Source organism: Cervus canadensis, chromosome 3 (assembly GCF_019320065.1).
Source record: "Cervus canadensis isolate Bull #8, Minnesota chromosome 3, ASM1932006v1, whole genome shotgun sequence".
Classification (NCBI taxonomy): domain Eukaryota; kingdom Metazoa; phylum Chordata; class Mammalia; order Artiodactyla; family Cervidae; genus Cervus; species Cervus canadensis.
The window spans coordinates 39,968,036-39,988,508 of NC_057388.1; the positions used below are offsets into that span (position 1 = coordinate 39,968,036).

At 38.5% G+C, this 20,473-nt stretch overlaps 2 protein-coding genes across 2 annotated transcripts in view; both read left to right on the forward strand.

Moving 5' to 3' along the window:
* The window catches only part of MAGI2 (membrane associated guanylate kinase, WW and PDZ domain containing 2), a 1,406,679-nt gene that overhangs the window by 759,139 nt on the left and 627,067 nt on the right, over nt 1-20,473 (forward strand).
* Nucleotides 4,198-8,265, forward strand: LOC122438259 (dermatan-sulfate epimerase-like). The gene is given in 3 exon segments (XM_043462936.1): nt 4,198-4,870; nt 4,873-6,032; nt 6,034-8,265. Coding segments are annotated over 3 exon segments (2,874 nt in total). The 5' UTR covers nt 4,198-4,455; the 3' UTR covers nt 7,333-8,265.

Here is a 20,473-nt window from a genome sequence, read left to right on the forward strand (position 1 = left end):
TAATTGCTGTTAGTAACATTATCCTTTATGACTTGTAACAGACCTAGAGTATGGAGAGAGAAACATTTAAATTTATTTAAAATGTACCAAAGAAAACCATTGACTTTGTGTGTGTGTATAGACATCTGCAAACCATTTGATTCTAGCCCAGTTGATGAATGTAAATCTAGGGCTTGTCTAGCAGGTCTCAAGGAAACAGCGCCAGTGTTAGCCCCCTGTGAGAACCTGGGAAATGTAGTGATGGAGAATGTGTTTCTGATTGCCACAGTGATGGGAGAATGCAAGCTACTAGCATTTAAATGCTATCGTGTTATGGGGGCTGGCGTTTTAAATGTCCTGCAATGAGCAAGATAACCCTACCAACAAAGAATTTGCCAGTAGAGCCCCCCAATGAGATAATTCCATGCCGTCCTTCTTCCTCAGCTCAGCTGTGGCTTGTCAGTGTGAGGGCCCTGAGAATTAACAATCACTTTTATGACCACCCTCCAAGCATAGGCCTGCATCAAGATCCACTGAGCTTAGTACTTATCCCAGCCCTCTCAGGCCTTCTCTAGACCCAAGATATATTAGCTAAGTATCTGAAAGACTATATGGGAGAAGGTGATAAGCTTGTTCCTCTAAAGGGGCACACAGAAGAAATAAATTCCTACTGGGTTAAGAAGGATTTAGGTCAGCTCTACAAAGAATGACTTGATTATAAGTGTTGTCAAAACTCAGACATAGGTTACAAATGAAAGTGTTTAAATCTTCTTTGAAGGATATTAAGAACAGGATTACCCCTCTTATTAGAAATGTCGTGGATATAATCCTATCTAGAAGTAGAAAGTGGTCTCAAATGGCCCCTTCTGGTACTGATATATGAACACTAAGAGGCTAGTTAGCATTTCGGAAAATATATCCTCTCTCACTTGCTATTGTCCCTTAATCACACCCACCTCCCACTTTTACAAGCCCCTGACCTAAGAGAGTCCATGTTTCTCTCGAGGGTGCCACATTTATTTTGTTCATCGCCTAAAGAATCTTAGTGTTCAATTAGTGGAAAAAGAATATAATGATAACTCATTATACTCCATTGCAGTACATGCTATATGTACACAAATAATATTGTAGAAGATTGTGTATATATTAAAGATTATGTGCATAAACATAAATCCATGTTAATGGCTCGTAGGCTATTTCTGTCCATCTGCAGACTCTGGGGGAACTGTAAGCACCTCATTATTTTTTCAGGTTGTGTGGAGCAGTCATCCAAAGAAGTCTGTAATAACTTATGACTCGAAACAAACAATCAAATACACATCTCCAGTTATTTTTGTTTTATGTTTTTATTTGTGTAGAATAGAAAGATAGATGAAAGGAAAACCTCAGTCGCACTCTTTGCTTTCTATCTGATTTTCTTAATGTCCAGTTACCAATTTGACTGATTTTTTTCACTGGTTTAGCTAAACTGCCCATACCGGCTTTGTAGAGTTGCTTGCTTGGTTGATTGCTTCTGGGATCAGCAACATGTAGAGAGAACTGACCAGGGTCTGGTTTTCTTATGGATTCATTAAAATGAAAGCACTTTATCTCTGAACACAGTTTCCCTTCATTGGTCTTGCTTCCTAAGGTTTTAATGATTCCATTGCATTGCTTCAAACTGCTGCATGTACTCCCATCTGTCTTTTGCAAGTTTAAATCGAAGGATAGCATTTTCTCTTTCGAAATCATTTGTGCTTTACTTCAGTGTAGTGACTCTGTGATTATGGACAGGTTGTGTCTTTGAAAGGATCTCTCTTTAATACAAATTGTGCCAATAGTGTATATATCACTTTTGGGCTACTGCTGTACTCATTTAAGATTGTTGCTTCTTCTATATAGAGTATTTACTTAACATGCAGTTGTAACCCTTTTTTAAATGATTGAATCATTGATTCATTTGTCTAACAAATATTTACTAGAAGGAGGGTATGTAACAGGCTTTGAGCTAGATACTGGGAATTGACAGATGAAAAATATTTGGTTTCTGACTCCTCGGAAATCAGTTTCGTGGGGCAGATTGGTATGTAAACAGTTACAGTAAAATATGGTGAGTGTTATAATATCAATATGTAGAAGGGTCTGTAAGAATACAAAAGTAGAGTATATGACTCCTGGGAGGGAGGGATGTGGGGAGAGAAGTAAAAAGTCGAGGGAAGGAGGCGCAATGGAAGTGACATCTGAACTTAAATTTGAAGAGTAACATTTCGTAGAATTCCGTGAGTGAGGGTGAGGTAAGGGTAATGTAGATGCATTTTATTCCTCATTATTAGTCTAACCACGCCTTTTTTTAGTAGTTAAGCTGAAATATATGCATGAAATGGAGTTGTTTTATTTTTTTTATGTAAATTGCTTTAGCTTGAAAACCTAGCAGTTATGTCATTAGTTTATAGAGGTTGCTCTCTTAGAGTATTTATTTTTATGGGAAGGATAGGGATCATTTTAAAAGTGAAATAAAATCTCCTCCTTTTATTTCTTACAATATTCTCTATATTTGGGGATGACAGAGTCCATAAATATTGTAAGGTGATAGCTCAAATGTTACAGCCATTTCAGTTTTTATTCCTATAGTCATTTTGGTAACATGATTAAAATCCATGCAGTTAGTTCATGTAAAAATTATGATTATTTAAATGTCCTGTAATTGAGTAGGACTTTATATTGATGAGCACTTTGGCATCATATCACTCACATCAACAGAAAAAAAACTTAAGCTTCCACTCCAGGCAGTGTTAGTGGTAAAGAATCTTCCTGCCAGTGCAGGAGACTTAAGAGATGCAGGTTCAATCCCTGGATTGGGAAGATCTGGAGGAGGGCATGGCAACCCACTCCAGTGTTCTTGCCTAAAGAATATCATGGACAGAGGAGACTGGCGGGCTACAGTACTTGGAGTCGCAAAGAGTTGGACATGACTGAAGCGACTTAGTACACATGCACATACTATCATGGTCTAGGTACTGAGAAAGATACTGATTACCTTAGGTAGGTATGTATGTATGCATATATTAATGTGTGTATATATATATACACACACACATATATGAAATAACATCTTAAATGAGCATAGCCCTAACTTACCTAACCTAATCCTGATGCTCATATCCCTCTCTTCATGGAATTTATAAACTACATGATCATTATTAGGTATAGACATCTGAAGAAACTGCCAAAAGGGAAAGGCAATAAAAAATAAATGCTATGTGAATTGAGCAACCATGTAATTTACTATCCACCCCAATGGTGTTTTAGAAAAGGAGGGCACTGTATTAATAATTATACACGAGGACAGAAGGTATTAACCAAGGCCATCTTGGGCATACCTCATCATTTAAAAAATGAGTATAGTCTCCCTATAAATGCATGACACAAATAAGTAAAACTCTGGGGAAAAAAAAGGGAGAGATTACTTTGAGTGCAGACTGGGCAAAATGTTGATTAGTTAAACAATAAGGAAGCTTTTCATGCATGAGTGGTATCATAAGCAAAAACATGGTCTGTGCTGTCTCCTCTATTAGTTGGGTTCCAGTTTTCCAATACCTGTACTTGAATATGATGCCTCATTCTTTCCCTTTTTTGGAAGATCCACATCCTTCCCAGGTGTGCTAGTGAGCAAGACTCTGGCTCTGTCTTTGATGTTTGTGACATGATGTAGTAGATCAGCCCTTCTTCCTAACATACCCCTGGTTCCCAAATTCTGTATCAAACAGAGTCCTAGTTCATCTTTTTGACTGTGAGGGACAACACACAGTGTTAATTTTAAGCAACTCATAACATCTCTGGATACCATACTTCTCATTTGTAAAATCATAGGATTGAAGAAGATGATGTCATAAATGCCAAAATGTTCTCATTTTCTAAGAGAAGGATCCCCAGTAAATCCATAATAACTCCAATGGACATATTTCCTATCTCAAAACAAACAAAAAAAAGACAGGTGTAGTTGCAAGTGGTAAGCATCAAATGCAAATTTTTATGGTAAGCATCAAATGCAAATTATTTCATGCGGTGTCTTAGACATAGTAAATAGTTGATGAAACAAGCCAAACTCCACATAACTATATACCCAGCTGGTTTAAATTAATTTTTATCAAACACTGTACTTACTAAACAGTGCTTTAATTTTTAAAATCATTCTTTAAAATTAAGAAAGTATTTTAAAAGCCACTTTGCGGGCTCGCAGTAGCGCCGCCTGAGGCTGCAGCGGCGCATCCCTGTGGCGCGGCGCCCACCCGCACCCATGGCGCGGCTGGCGCGCTGAGGGTTCGGCTCCGAGGGCGCCGGGGGCCCGGGCGCCTTGGAGAGAAGGGGGCCGGCAAGGGGTTCCGGAGCCTGGGCCCAAGCTGGAGAGGCGACGCCCGAGAGGACGAAACCGCGGCGGGGAGCGGATCTTTCGAAGATGGTTTGGCTGCCTTGGAGATTTGGAGATCTGATGCCACGATGAGGACTCACACACGGGGGGCCCCCAGTGTGTTTTTCATATGTTTGTTTTGCTTTGTGTCAGCCTGCGTCACCGACGAGAATCCAGAAGTCATGATCCCCTTCACCAACGCCAACTACGACAGCCACCCGATTCTGTACTTCTCCAGGGCCGAGGTGGCCAAGCTCCAGCTGAGGGCCGCCAGCTCCCACGAGCACATTGCCGCCCGGCTCACTGAGGCCGTGAACACCATGCTGTCCAGCCCCTTGGAGTACCTCCCTCCTTGGGATTCCAAGGAGTACAGCGCCCGCTGGAATGAGATTTACGGCAACAAACTGGGCGCCTTAGCCATGTTCTGCGTGCTGTATCCTGAGAACATGGAAGCCCGAGATATGGCCAAAGACTACATGGAGAGGATGGCAGCTCAGCCTAGTTGGTGAAAGATGCTCCTTGGGATGAAGTCCCACTTGCTCACTCCCTGGTTGGTTTTGCCACTGCCTATGACTTCTTGTACAACTACCTGAGCAAGACACAGCAGGAGAAGTTTCTTGAAGTGATTGCCAATGCCTCGGGGTATATGTATGAGACTTCCTACAGGAGAGGATGGGGATTTCAATACCTGCACAATCATCAGCCCACCAACTGCATGGCCTTGCTCACAGGAAGCCTGGTTCTGATGAATCAAGGGTACCTTCAGGAAGCTTACTTATGGACCAAACAAGTTCTGACCATCATGGAGAAGTCTCTGGTCTTGCTCCGAGAGGTGACAGATGGCTCCCTCTATGAAGGAGTTGCATATGGCAGCTACACCACTAGATCACTCTTCCAGTATATGTTTCTTGTTCAAAGGCACTTTGACATCAACCACTTTGGCCACCCATGGCTTAAACAACACTTTGCATTTATGTATAGAACCATTCTGCCAGGGTTTCAAAGAACTGTGGCTATTGCAGACTCAAATTACAACTGGTTTTATGGTCCAGAAAGCCAATTAGTGTTCCTGGATAAATTTGTCATGCGTGACGGCAGTGGCAACTGGTTGGCTGACCAAATCAGAAGGAACCGTGTGGTGGAAGGTCCGGGGACGCCGTCCAAAGGGCAACGCTGGTGTACTCTTCACACGGAATTTCTCTGGTATGATGCCAGCTTGAAATCTGTTCCCCCTCCAGATTTCGGCACCCCGACATTGCATTATTTTGAAGACTGGGGCGTTGTGACTTACGGAAGTGCGCTGCCTGCAGAAATCAATAGATCTTTCCTTTCCTTCAAGTCAGGAAAACTTGGGGGACGTGCAATATATGACATTGTCCACAGGAACAAATACAAAGACTGGATCAAAGGCTGGAGGAATTTTAACGCAGGACATGAACATCCTGATCAAAACTCATTTACCTTTGCTCCCAACGGTGTGCCTTTCATTACCGAGGCTCTGTACGGGCCGAAGTACACCTTCTTCAACAATGTTTTGATGTTTTCCCCAGCTGCCTCCAAGAGCTGCTTTTCTCCCTGGGAGGGCCAGGTCACAGAAGACTGCTCATCAAAATGGTCTAAATATAAGCACGACCCGGCAGCTAGCTGTCAGGGGAGAGTGGTTGCCCGCAGCGGAGAAAAATGGGGTGGTTTTCATCCGAGGAGAGGGTGTGGGCGCTTACAACCCTCAGCTTCACCTGAGGAATGTTCAGAGAAATCTGATCCTCCTGCACCCGCAGCTTCTCCTCCTTGTGGATCAGATACACCTGGGAGAGGACAGCCCATTGGAGAGGGCAGCAAGCTTCTTCCACAATGTGGATTTTCCTTTCGAGGAGACGGTGGTAGACGGGGTCCATGGGGCTCTCATCAGGCAGCGAGATGGCCTCTATAAAATGTACTGGATGGATGATACTGGCTACAGTGAGAAAGGAACCTTTGCTTCAGTGACATATCCTTGCGGCTATCCCTACAACGGGACGAACTACGTGAATGTTACCACGCACCTCCGAAGTCCCGTCACCAGGGCAGCTTACCTCTTCATAGGGCCATCCGTCGATGTTCAGAGCTTCAGCATCCACGGAGATGCTCAGCAACTGGATGTGTTCGTAGCCACCAGCGAGCATGCCTACGCCACTTACCTGTGGACAGGAGAGACCTCAGGGCAGTCTGCCTTTGCTCAGGTCATCGCTGACTGGCAGAAAATTCTGTTTGACCGGAGTTCAGCCATCAGGAGCAGCGTTGTCCCAGAGGTGAAGGACTACGCTGCTCTGGTGGAACAGAACCTGCAGCATTTTAAGCCCGTGTTCCAGCTGCTAGAGAAGCAGATCCTGTCCCGCGTCCGGAACACAGCCAGCTTTAGGAAGACTGCCGAGCGCCTGCTGAGATTTTCAGATAAGAGACAGACCGAGGAGGCCATCGACAGGATTTTTGCCATATAGCAGCAGCAGCAGCAGCAACAGAGCAAGTCCAAGAAGAACCGAAGGGGAGGCAAGCGCTATAAATTTGTGGATGCCGTCCCTGATATTTTTGCACAGATTGAAGTCAATGAAAGAAAGGTTTGACAGAAAGCTCAGATCTTAGCCCAGAAAGAACTGCCCGTAGATGAAGATGAAGAAATGAAAGACCTTTTAGATTTTGCAGACATAACATACGAGAAACACAGAAATGGCGATGTGATGAATGGCCAGTTTGGCCAGGCTCGGATGGTGACGACGACTCACAGCAGAGCCCCGGCGCTGTCCGCCTCGTACACCAGGCTGTTTCTGATCCTCAACATTGCTATTTTCTTTGCCATGTTGGCAATGCAACTGACTTATTTCCAGAGGGCCCAGAGTCTTCATGGCCAAAGATGTCTCTATGCAGTCCTTCTAATAGATAGCTGTATTTTATTATGGTTGTATTCTTCTTGTTCCCAATCACAGTGTTAGTATCGAAACTCTAAGTGGCTTGATTGTTTTGTGGTCACAAGTCTATGCAAAAAAAAAAGAAAAGAAAAATTCGTTACCCTAGTTTATTACTGGATTTTTTTTTTCAGATTCTTTTTAACAAATTAAGGGGAAAGTACTTCCACACAAGAAATCAGGGACATGGAGAACTCAGTATGCATCGAGGCAAAGAATTAGGAATAAGGGTAGCTTGGTTGTCACACGGTGTTTCTGGAAATGTTTGGCTTGGCTGATTTAGGAATCCATATAATACTACTCTTAAAAGAACAAAAAGTCTGGTTTTAAGTACTGTTTCTTCTTAAGAGAAAGAGACTTAGATAGAATTGGATTTTATTAATATTAATTTAATGCTATTAGCACTCTCCAGATACTATTTTATGGAAAGACTGAGGCACACAATTTTGAAAAATACAGAGTTTTTTAATGTTGTGATCATGTTGAAAATAAATGTCGGTAAGTCCTGGTTATGATGGTGTCAACTTCCTTGGAGAAAAATTCATGTGAATAACAGTGTCTGCATATTGGGTGACTGTTCAGATAACATGGTAAAATGATGGCAGAAGGTTGTTAAACACTTGAGATATAGCTCCAGCAGAAAACATATATTAGTGAATGAACATTTCCTTGATGATGTTGGTTTCTGCATACACATAATTGACTGCTTTTACACATCCATTGGTTGTTCAATAAGTAAAACAATTACAGGTAACTTAATTTCGTATTTTCCTTCTATGGAAAACTGTTACAGATCCAATGACTAACTTCAAAATAAAATATTTTATATTTGACTGTTGATTTGAATACCAAAGAAGATGGGGAAACTAAAATTTGAATGTAATTCTCATGTTTTTTTAATAGAAAACTTTCTTTAAGTTTATTTTGCTAAATAAACATTATAATTGTGAAAAAAAAAAAGCCACTTTGCTATATGCCATGTTAAAATGCTATAAATGTAACTTACTGTATTATAAAATAGAGACAAATAGATAACCATTCATACATTTATGCTATGTATATATAAAGCTTCCATAAATGTGACCTATGGTATTATAAAATAGAGACAAATAGATAACTGTTCATACATTTATGCTATGTATATATAAAGCTTATATATGAAAATATGGCATAATCAAAAAGAGTAACATACTAGGAATAGACATACATAAGGAGGCAAAAGACCTATACTCTGAAAACTATGAGATGCTGATGAAAGAAATCAAAGATGACAGACACAGATGGAATGATATACCATGTTCTTGGGTTGGAAGAACCAATATCATCAAAATGACTGTACTGCCCAAAACAATCTACAGATTTAGTGCAATCCCTGTGAAATTACCAATGGCATTTTTCATAGAACTAGAACATATTTTTCCTTTTAATTTGTATGAAAACACAAAAAATGTCAAATCCTGAGAAAGAAAAATGGAGCTGGGAGAATCATGCTCCCTGACTTCAGACTACACTATAAAGCTATAGTCATCAAAACTCTATGGTACTGGCACAAAAACAGAAATGCAGAAATATGATAAAACAGGATAGGAAGGCCAGAAATAAATTCATGCACCTATGGTCTATTAATCTAGGAAAAAGTAGGGAAAAATATACAACAAAGAAAAGGCATTCAGTGAGTACTATCGGGAAAACTGGATAGTTCAGTTCAGTCACTCAGTCATGTTCTACTCTTTGCGACCCCATGGACAGCAGCATGAGAGGCCTCCCTGTCCATCACCAACTCCTGGAGTCCACCCAAACTCATGTCCATTGAGTCATTGATGCCATCCAACAATCTCATCCTCTGTCGTCCCCTTCTCCTCCTGCCTTCAACCTTTCCCAGCATCAGGGTCTTTTCAAATGAGTCAGCTGTTCGCATCAGGTGGCCAAAGTATTGGAGTTTCAGCTTCAGCATTAGTCCTTCCAATGAACCTTCAGGATTGATCTCTTTAGGATGGACTAGTTGGATCTCCTTGCAGTGCAAGGGGCTCTCAAGAGTCTTCTCTAACACCACATTTCAAAAGCATCATTTTTTTGGCCCTCAGCTTTCTTTATAATCCAACTCTCACATCCATATGTGACTACTGGAAAAACCATAGCCTTGACCAGACAGACCTTTGTCAGCAAAGTAATGTCTTTGCTTTTTAATATGCTGTCTAGGTTGGTCATAACTTTCCTTCATGGCTGCAGTCACCATCTGCAGTGATTATGGAACCTCCAAAAATAAAGTCTGTCACTGTTTCCACTGTTTACCCATCTCTTTGCCATGAAGTGATGGAACCAATGTCATGATCTTAGTTTTTTGAATGTTGAGATTTAAGCCAACTTTTTCACTCTCCTCTTTCACATTCATCAAGAGGCTCTTTAGTTCTTTACTTTCTGCCAAAAGGGTGGTGTCATCTGCATATCTGAGGTTATTGATATTTTTCCCAGCAATCGTGATTCCTGCTTGTGCTTCATCCAGCCCAGCATTGGAAAACTGGACAACTACATGTGAAACAATAAAATTAGAACATTCTCTAACACCATGCACAAAAACAAACTCAAAATGGATCAAAGAGCTAAATGTAAGACTGAACACTAAAATTCTTAGAGGAAAATAGGCAGAACACTCTCTGACTTAAATTGCACAAGATCTTTTTTGACCCACTTATTAGAGTAATGAAAATAAAAATGAAAATAAGCAAGTGGGACCTAATTATACAAACATTTTTACACAGCAAAGGAAACCATAAACAAAATGAAAAGACAACCCACAGAATGGGAGTAAATACTTGCAAATGAAGTGACCTACAGGAATTAATCTCCAAAATATATGAACAGCTCAAGCACTTCTATGTCAAAACACAAACAACCCAATCAAAAATTGGCAGAAGATCTTAACAGACATTTCTCCAAAGAAGATTTGCAGATGGCCAATAAACACATGAAAAGATGTTCAACATCACTGATCAATAGAGAAATGAAAATCAAAACTGCAATGAGGTATCACTTCATACTCCTCAGAATTGCCATCATTAAAAAATCTATAAACAATAAATGCTGGAGATGATGTGGAGAAAAGTGAATCCTCCTACACAGTTGGAGTGACTGTAAACTGGAACAGCCACTGTGGAGAATAGTATTGAGATTTCTTAACAAAATAAAAATAAAGCTACCGTATGATCCTGCAATCCCACTCCTAGGCATATGTCCAGTGAAAACCATAGTCAGAAAAGATATAGGCACTGTAATGTTCATTGCAGCATTATTTACAATAGCTAAGACATGGAAACAACCTAAATTTCCATCAGCAGAGGAATAGATAAAGAAGAGGCGGTATGTATATACAATGGAATATTACTCAGCCATAAAAAGAATGGTATACTGCTATTTGCAACAACATAGATGAATCCAGAGATTATAATACTATGAAGAGTAAGCCAGCCAGAGAAATACAAATAATCGTATCACTTATGTGTAGAATCTAAAAAAAAAAAAAAAGCAAACAAACAAACCAGTAAACTTATTTATAAAAGAGAAACAGATTCACAGACTTCAACAATAATCTCATGGTTACCAAGGGGAAAAGGCAGGGGATGGATGAATTAGGAGTTTGGGATTAACATACACACTACTATATATAAAACAGATAATCAATAAGCATATACTGTCTAGCACAGGGAACTTGCCTCAATATTCTATAGTAGCCTATATGGGAAAAAAATCTGAAAAATAATGGATACATGTGTATAACTGATTCATTTTGCTATACACCCGAAATCAACAGAACATTGTACTCCAGTATAAAATGAAAATTGAAGAGGAAGTATGGCATAAACACATGTGTGAAGAGACATAATAGAGCCAGATCAGCTGATAAATGATAGCACACAAAGATAACAAAATGGTACAACTTTAGTAGTTATTACTTTACCACATTTATGGTTTATTTACAGCTTTGAGTGCCAAAGAATTGATGCTTTTGAACTGTGGTGTTGGAGAAAACTCTTGAGAGACAGTCCCTTGGACTGCAAGGAGATCAAACCAGTCAATCCTAAAGGAAATCAGTCCTGAATGTACATTGGAAGGATTGATGCTGAAACTGAAACTCCAAAACTTTGGCCACCTTGACGCGAAGAACTGACTCATTGGAAAAGACCCCGATGCTAGGAAAGAGTGAAAGCAGGAGGAGAAGGGGACCACAAAGGATGAGATGGTTGCATGGCATCACTGACTGGATGGACATGAGTTTGGGCTAGCTCCGGGAGTTGGTGATGGACAGGGAAGCCTGGCGTGCTGCAGTCCATGGGGTCACAAAGAGCCAGACACGACTGAGCGATGGAACTGATCATCAAAGCAAGCTTTTAATAATGGGGAGGGACAGGGAAGGAGAAAATATCTCCCTGGAGCTAACTAACCCTGTATTTTTCTATTGATATGCTACTTTTAAAGAAAGGATGAAAATGTGAGAGAAGAATGAAGAAGTGAAACAGTAATGGGAAGCTAAAGAAAACATTGAGAAAATTTCTCTAAACTGAATTTTGTAACCTCTAATCTGAGCAAATTATTTTAAAGCATCTAAAATAAAAGTCCATTACTCCTTTTGGTCTTCTACTTTGAGTACTACATGGAATATATAATTTTGAAGCAAGAAACTGTTTTCTTTAGTAAAAAATGCCTAAATATGTTTGGCAACTATGAAATACATATTCATTATGAGGATGGTTGTTATTATCCTAAAAAGACTAACACAGCATTAAAACACATTGACTCTAGTATCCGTGTAATACCCATGTTTTTCACAAAATCATATTTCTCTAAGGATACTAGGAATGATTAAGGATAATATATATCTGCCTTATGAAAAACCAAAAACACCTGTTTTTTAAAAATGTATCAGTAAATACTTTCTGTGTGCTAAACTAAATTGTGACACTAGATTGGGATGAAACAATCTCTGTGGTTTTTCTTTTATATCTTGCTTTTTAAGCATTTAGCAATAATGAATACACATATACACACTTTAAAAAATAAAAGATGGTCTTAGAGAATAATTAATTTTGTAAGTTGGCTTTTCCAATGCAATAGTTCTTCAAAATAAAAAGAATAATTCCTGGAGTAATACAGAATAACTAGCACTCAAAAATATGAGCTGTTGTTATTGTTCAGCCGCTAAGCCATGTTTAAGTCTTCGTAACCCCATCACTGCAGTGTGCCAGGCTTGGGAAAGGCCTGAATCACCAACAAAAAGTAGTGTGAAAATCTAAACATTCTTATTTGTCCAAGCCTTCAGCATTAGGACTTTTTTCCCCTCTTATCCTCCTTTTGTATCATCCTGCCATAGCAGAAGCAGCATATTATGAATTCATTTTGTTTTATGTTTGTTTAAATGTGTTTCTATAATGGCGTTATAACTTTCGGGACCATACAATCATTTGAAAGAGAAATTACCTCATTTTTTATAATGGGATTTTGTGAGAATATTACTTTTCTTTTCTAGTTTTTTATTCAATTGTATATACTTCTTATTACTGAATATGTGGCATTGATATTGACATTGACCTTGTTCATAGCTTGCAGGTCACTAGTGACTTAGAATTAGTGAAAACAATATCCTTAGAACTTCTAACTGGTGTTCTGAAATACACCATAGTCTTGATTCATAAGGAACAAATGTGATCTTTAATACTGTTTATAGTTTTAAGAAGGAACTCAGCCAATTTGTATATAATACTAGTTGATTTTTTGGATTAATCCTATAGTTCTGTCCTCAGGTACAACATTGACATATTCTACACTTCTAATTAAACTTCATTTCCTTTTGGAAAACAAGAATGAAGATGGTTGTAAACACAGAGTTGTTTTTAACATACTGAGGTCATGATTTATTGCATGTCATGTATGTCTAATGCCTTACAATTTATAAATGGATTTCACACATATTACCTCATCTGGAATGAGGCAATGTAGGAATTCTTAGATAAGATTCAGATTCAATTTCATGTATTTTTGTTGTTATTGTTCAGTTGCCAAGTTATGTTTGACTCTCCACAGCCACTCTCCACAATGAACTGCAGCATGCCAGGCTTCCCTGGCCCTCACCATCTCCCAGAGTTTGCCCAAGTTCATGTCCATTGAACATATTAATGTCATGTATATACACATATGCCTATACATATATACATGGGTATGTGTGTGTGTGTTTGTGTATATAACATTGAAGCAAAGCTTACTCTTTCTTGTTGATGCTTTTAAATTCTACATCTTGATGGAATAAGCATCTATAACAGTTTAGGCCCATAACTTCTCTTTCTCTTTAATTTATTTTTCCTCCCTTCTGCCTGCCTGCAGTAGCTTGAACTTGCTGTCTATCAGTCACTCACTTTCTTACTTTCTTATTCCTTTTTCACTGAATAGAAAATTACATATCGTCAAGTAAACCCCCAGAGCTCTAACTTTTGCATGGGCATGAAAATACCACTAGCTCTTTACATGGTCTGGAAATTGAATCAATTTGATAAATTTTGCTTGAGGAAACTGACTACAAAAATAATGGATGTGTCTTTGCTTCATTCAGGTAATCTCCGGCAAGACAGAATTTAACTACTAAGACGTTTGTATTTACAAACAGCCATCTAATCCTTGGTACATTTTGATTCAGATTTGGGTACTGCTGAAAATAAACACAAGAGATAAAGATAAGGATCTGTCAGTGTAATGTGATGTAAAAGAGCAGGCATTGTCCATTTTTTTCCCCTTCATTCAAAATTTTAACATGATTGCTTTCTTTTCTTAGGAGCCATTTGTATTTCAGGGACATGCCAAATTATTTACTTTTTCCTTCCAAGTTTTTCATATATATATATTTGAAATATGATTCATAATAGGCCATTTCAATTCCTTCAGCCTTAAATTTATAATGATTATACTGTTGTTCAGTCACTAAGTCATGTCCAGCTCTTTGTGACCCCATAGACTTCAGCATGCCAGTCTTCCCCATCCTTCACTGTCTCCCAGAATTTGCTCAAATTCATGTCATTTGAGTCATCCATGAACATGAGCCATCCAACCATCTCATCTTCTGTTACCAGCTTCTTCTTTTGCCCTCAGTCTTTCCCAGCTTCAGGATATTTTCCAGTAAAAAAGACTCTTTTCAGATCTTTGTATCAGGTAGCCAAAGTATTGGAGGTTCAGCTTCAGCATGAGTCCTTCCAATAAATATTCAGGGTTGATTTCCTTTAGAATTGACTGGTTTGATATCCTTGCAGTTCAAGGGACTCTCAAGAGTCTGCTTCAGTACCACAGTTCAAAAGCATCAGTTCTTTGACACAGCCTTTTTTATGGTCCAACTGTCACATCCATACATGATTACTGGAAAAAATACAGCTTTGACCATACAGACCTTTGTCAGCAAAGTGATGCCTCTGCTTTTTAAATGTGCTGTTTAGGTGGCCATAGCTTTCCTTCCAAGGAGCAAGTGCCTTTAATTTCATGGCTGTAGTCACCATCTGCAGTGATTTTGGAGCCCAAGAAAGTAAAATCTGTCACTGCTTCCATGTTTTCCCCCTCTATTTGCCATGAAGTGTTGGTATGGGATGCCATTATCTTAGCTTTTTGAATGTTGAGTTTTAAGCCAGCTTTTCACTCTCCTCTTTCGCCCTCATCAAGAGGCTCTTTAGCTCACTTACTGCCATTAGGTTGGTATCATCTGCATATCTGAGGCTTTTGATATTTCTTCCAGCTATCTTGACTTTAGCTTGTGATTTATCCAGTCCAGCATTTTGCATGATGTACTCTGCATATAGGCTAATTAAACAAGGTGACACTATACAGCCTTGTCATACTCATTTCCCAATTTTGAAGCAGTTTTAACTGTTGCTGATAACTATACTAGACAAACTCTAATAACTGTTTATAATCTTTTTGAAAAAATGTGTTCCCTTGGCTTTTAGCATCAAATGGTTCAGCATAATCTCTTTCATGATGTTGTCAGTTTGTAGTTCTATTTGTATATTTAATAACTTAGTTAAGGAAATGTGTTTATATTTTCAGGATGTTGAATATAAAATTCTGAGTATGATGTAACCCAGTGGTAAATTGTCATTGATGAGGTGGTAGATAGAAGGAATCATAGCTGTTTCAAGAACAGAAAGATCTGAACTTCCATTTTATCCAGTTTCTTAACTTCCCTAGCATGTTTTCTCATCTAGAAAATGAGAGAAGTGCTTCCCAGAGTTATTGCAATGATCTGATTATATACATAGATCAAAAGGCTTTCTAAAGGTGTAGTCATAAAAGGCAATCACTACTGCAAGATTCATAAGTTTTTGTATGTATGAAGCAAACAAAAATAAAGTCCTCAAAATTTGGTATCATAGAAAGAATGAATTCATTTTACCAGCTCAAACTTAATTTCATTTTTTTTTTTTTACAGGAATTAAGTTTGCTTGTTTTTGTGTGATGTTGGCTTTTTCTCAGTACACACTCATTCCCAGTTCACCAAGTCACTGTGCAGGCTGAGCTACTGTGCTATGGGTCACCACAATTAATAGCATGAGCCTGGAGCCAGGCTGCAGGGTAGAAGTCATTCTTCTATTGCTTTCTAGCTGTGTGACCTCAGACAACTTATTCAACTCTCTGTGCCACCGTTGCTTCATTTGTGTGCTAGAATAATAGCAAAGCCTCCCTTTTAAGTTTGTTGTATAGATAAAGAGTTAGTATGTGCAAAGTACTTAAAGCCTGACAAATAACAAGAACTATGTGTTTCTAGTACTATAATTAGTGTAGAAAAGCAAAGATAAACACACCTCTCAGCCTTCTTATTACTATTATTTCTAACCTGTCTTCATCATCCTAGGATCATAAATTGCAAAGGTGAAGCAAGAGGATTTATGATTCACATTGATTTTTAAAAAATGATGAGGAAGACAAAGTATTAAAAGTATAAAATACATGTATTTACTACGATTTTAGCTATCAAATTCATAATATTATTTTTGCATATTAATTTGGGGAAATCTGGGGTATAACACTTAGCACCTCACAGGTAATAAACATGCTATAAATATTTGCTTTCGCTATTGATTATTTGAAATCCCTTCCAACTAGAAAAGATCTGTTCTCTTCTGATTTAGGATTAGTCTACTTGATACCAAACTGATTGATTAACTAAACATTCTACTGCACAACCACGTATAATAAAACTGCTTTATTGTTTGGATGAATTTTTTCATTTATTTCCAGTTGAATTGGTACTACACAAAAAAGTCAGTCTCCTTATTAAATTTTAAGTTATGAATTTTCATTGATATATGAAAGGTGCACAGTAGAGCAAAGAACATTGCCCAGTATTGGCAATGTTTTACATGATGGTTATTGGCTATTTTAATTTGAATCAGCAGGTCATTCCCTAGGGTCTGCCATGTACTGTATTTGCACTTCATTTAGAGTACTCTTATGAATAGTATTAACCACCTCATGTCCAATAGGAGCTAAACACTGAGCTTTTGAAGTAGTGGTAAGGATATTTATGTAATTCTGGTGAGAAATGAAAGTAGGAATTTTAAAATGACTGTGATGGTTGATTTTTTGTGGCAACTTGACTAAGCCATGGGGTGCCCAGATATTGAGTCAAACATTATTCTGGGTGTTTCTGTGACAGTGTTTGTATATAAGTTTAACATTTGAATTGGTAAGCTGAGTAAAGCAGATTGTCTTCCCTAAGGTGGGTGACCCTCCTCCAATCAGTTGAAGATATGAAAAGAGTGTAAGTTGTTAAGTCTCTCTTGAGTGAGAGGGAACTCCCTCCTGCTTGATTGCCTTAATTTCTTATTTGAAATTTTATTTTCCAAATCTTATTGTCAGAAATCTTATTGTCAGAGTTTCTTAAATCTGAAGCATGAAATTCTTTGGAATGCAGTCTTAAACTTAGCTGAAAAACAGTTTGAATTTAGTCACTCTGCACTTAAAAACAATTAGAATTATGAATCACTTTTTGGAATCTTTTCATAAGTAGAGAAGCTGCTTTTTATGCACAGCTTCAATTTAGCTGCCCAATTAATGTCATCACATAGAAATATAGAGGTAAAGCATGATATCTTAATTTTTACATTTCCTGGAGGTACTTCTAAATGTGTACTTCATGACTTGGTTTTAAATAATCACAGACTTGGCGAAGAAAATACGATGACTTTCTATATACTGGCTCTGAACAGGGATTTAGAATCTGAAAACAAGCATCAGATGGTTTTAGCTGGGTTTATACTTCTGGTGGAATTTTTTATTCAGTGCCAAATGATCATAGTTAACTTTCATTTCCTTGGGGATGGATTATCAAGTTTAATGACACTTCTGTGTCATGTACCCACTGACTGGCTCCAAAAAAAGACAAAACTCAAATCAGCCAGTTTTGCTGCAGATAACAGTTTTGGTTAAATGAGAGGTTTAAATTTCTTTTTGAAATGGAATTTGGGGTACATACATGGATTTCAGTCGTATGTGCTATCTCTGCATTCCCCTGCCATAGAAAATTGAGTTGATTGCAATTGTTTTACACACTTTACATTGAAAACTTTTTTCCTTGTTGCCCTGAGACACTAACTTCTTGGGGAGGAATAAAAGTAACAAAGTTATTGATTATTTTTAAAGAAAGAAAAGCATAATTAAATATTGTTGTGCAAGCCCGTAGAAAAAGCAAATCATATACAGGAAAAGTGCTGTGTAGTTTGTCTGAAAATGGGAATTTGAGGGTCAATGTGATAAGGAAATTTAGAAGTTATTATAACAGAAAACAAATTGATCTAATGCACTAGGATAATATTGGTAATTAGACTTGATAATCTTCCACTTAAAAAGCTCTGTAATTTAGTTTTTCCCTGCAGTGTCCTTTGAATGGCATCAGGATCAATTGATCAACATTAAAATTTATTAGAAAGTGGTGATATTGTGGAGTTCAAAATATAGTCCTTTTCAGCTTGGCTTTCTCTTCATCCATTCTGTGCCATTTGAAATCAGTTCAGTTCAGTTGCTCAGTCATATCCGACTCTTTGCGACCCATGGACTGCAGCACACCAAGCTTCCCTGTCCATCACCAACTCCTGAAGCTTGCTCAAACTCATGTCCATCAATTGGTGATGCCATCCCACCATCTCACCGTCTCTTGTCCCCTTCTCCCCCTGCCTTCAATCTTGCCCAGCATCAAGGCCTTTTCTAATGAGTCAGAAATGAGTCTTCTCATCAGGTGGCCAAATTATTGGAGTTTCAGACTCAGCATCAGTCCTTCCAATGAATATTTGGGACTGATTTCCTTTAGGATTGACTGGTTTGATCTTGCAGTCCAAGAGACTCTCAAGAGTCTTCTCCAACACCACAGTTCAAAAGCATCAATTCTTCGGTGCTCAGCTTTCTTTATAGTCCAACTCTCACATCCATACATGACTATTGGAAAAACCATAGCTTTGACTAGACAGACCTTTGTTGGTAAAGTAATATCTCTGCTGTTTGAAATAGTTGAATATGTATTTGGAACCCCCACTAATTTAAGCAAGCACTTGTAGCCTTCAATGATAGGTTGGAATGTTCACAGACTTACTACTATTTGAGAAGTCTTTTACTGAAAGTTTAGACAACCTCAAAGCACAATTTGTTGTTGTTTTTTGAAACTTGTCTTAAAGACCCAACTTTGTCTCTAAAATGTGCTGTGGTTTAAAATATGATCTCTATGGTCTGTAAGAGTTTTTCCCATGTGTAGGGGATGTTTCGGAGAAGGCAACGGCACCCCACTCCAGTACTCTTGCCTGGAAAATCCCATGGACGAAGGAGCCTGGTAGGCTGCAGACCATGGGGTCGCTAAGAGTCAGAAACTACTGAGGGACTTCACTTTCACTTTTCACTTTTATGCATTGGAGAAGGAGATGGCAACCCACTCCAGTGTTCTTGCCTGGAGAATCCCAGGGACGGGGGAGCCTGGTGGGTTGCTGTCTATGGGGTCGCACAGAGTCAGACACAACTGAAGCAACTTAGCAGCAGCAGGGGGTGTTTCTCATTATTCTGAACATTCATAAAGAATGCCAGTCCAGAGGTGTTAGGAAACTGATATTAGTGGCATATTGGCTATATTAGCGGAATATCACTATTATCAGTGAAGAGTCTGACGATCTCACTCCTAGCATGACACTCTTATTAGATGTGTGACCCTAGGCAAGGCGTTTCACTATTTTGATTCTTCAACACACTCTGTTCAGTCAACTAGCTTTTAGTTTTCATTTGAAAGCTAATCGCAGATACTTCCTTAAATCACCATAATGGGGTTGGTTTACCCTGTTGTGTTTTCTCCATCCACCTGAGCTTGCCATCACCTTCTATTGTAACTGCCTGGTGAATTGCCAGTCTTTCTTGTGAAACTGTAAGCTTTAAGAGGATATGAAAGCATCCTTCTGGTTCATAATTTTGTTCCCATTATTTAGAGCAGTGCCTGACATCTAATAGATGCTCAATTAATCTTGGTTGAAGGAGTAGATCATTGAATGAATACATGAATTAGTAAAATAAAGTATAATGGTTTCCATGTATTCTCTTGATATTTAACCCCAGAGATTGGGATTCATTTTATTCCCCTCTCCTATTAGTTTGTTGATATGATTGTTCTAAGACTGTTTAAATTCTCAAAGCAGATTTTACATTTGTTTTCAAGAGTTTATACTCTCCATAAAGCCATGCAGCATAGTTTTCAAATAATCCTTAAAACTCCAAACCCACCTAATTTGGATGTCCATAAAGGTTATGAAAGAACTAAAAGGCTCGGACTACTTCTGGCTCCCTTCCCAACCAGACCGTCAGTGTATAATGTACAGCAAAGCAAAGTGTATTGTATATTAATAGTGTTTGGATTGTTTCTCCATCCTTTGCTTCACCTACCTACTTCCCTGCTTTGCTGCCTGTGACATTTTTCCCATTTCTAGGTGTTGCCATTGGCTATTGAAGAGTAAATATCCCACATAAGTACAAAGCCAAATGGCTATTTTTGACACACTCCAAGCAGTGCTTTTACATTATATTTGAATTTTACAAGCTTTAATACAGCCTTTTGAAAATGAGTTTGATACTATCTGTCAAGAGCCTTAAAACTGTTTATAATCAGTAATTTCAC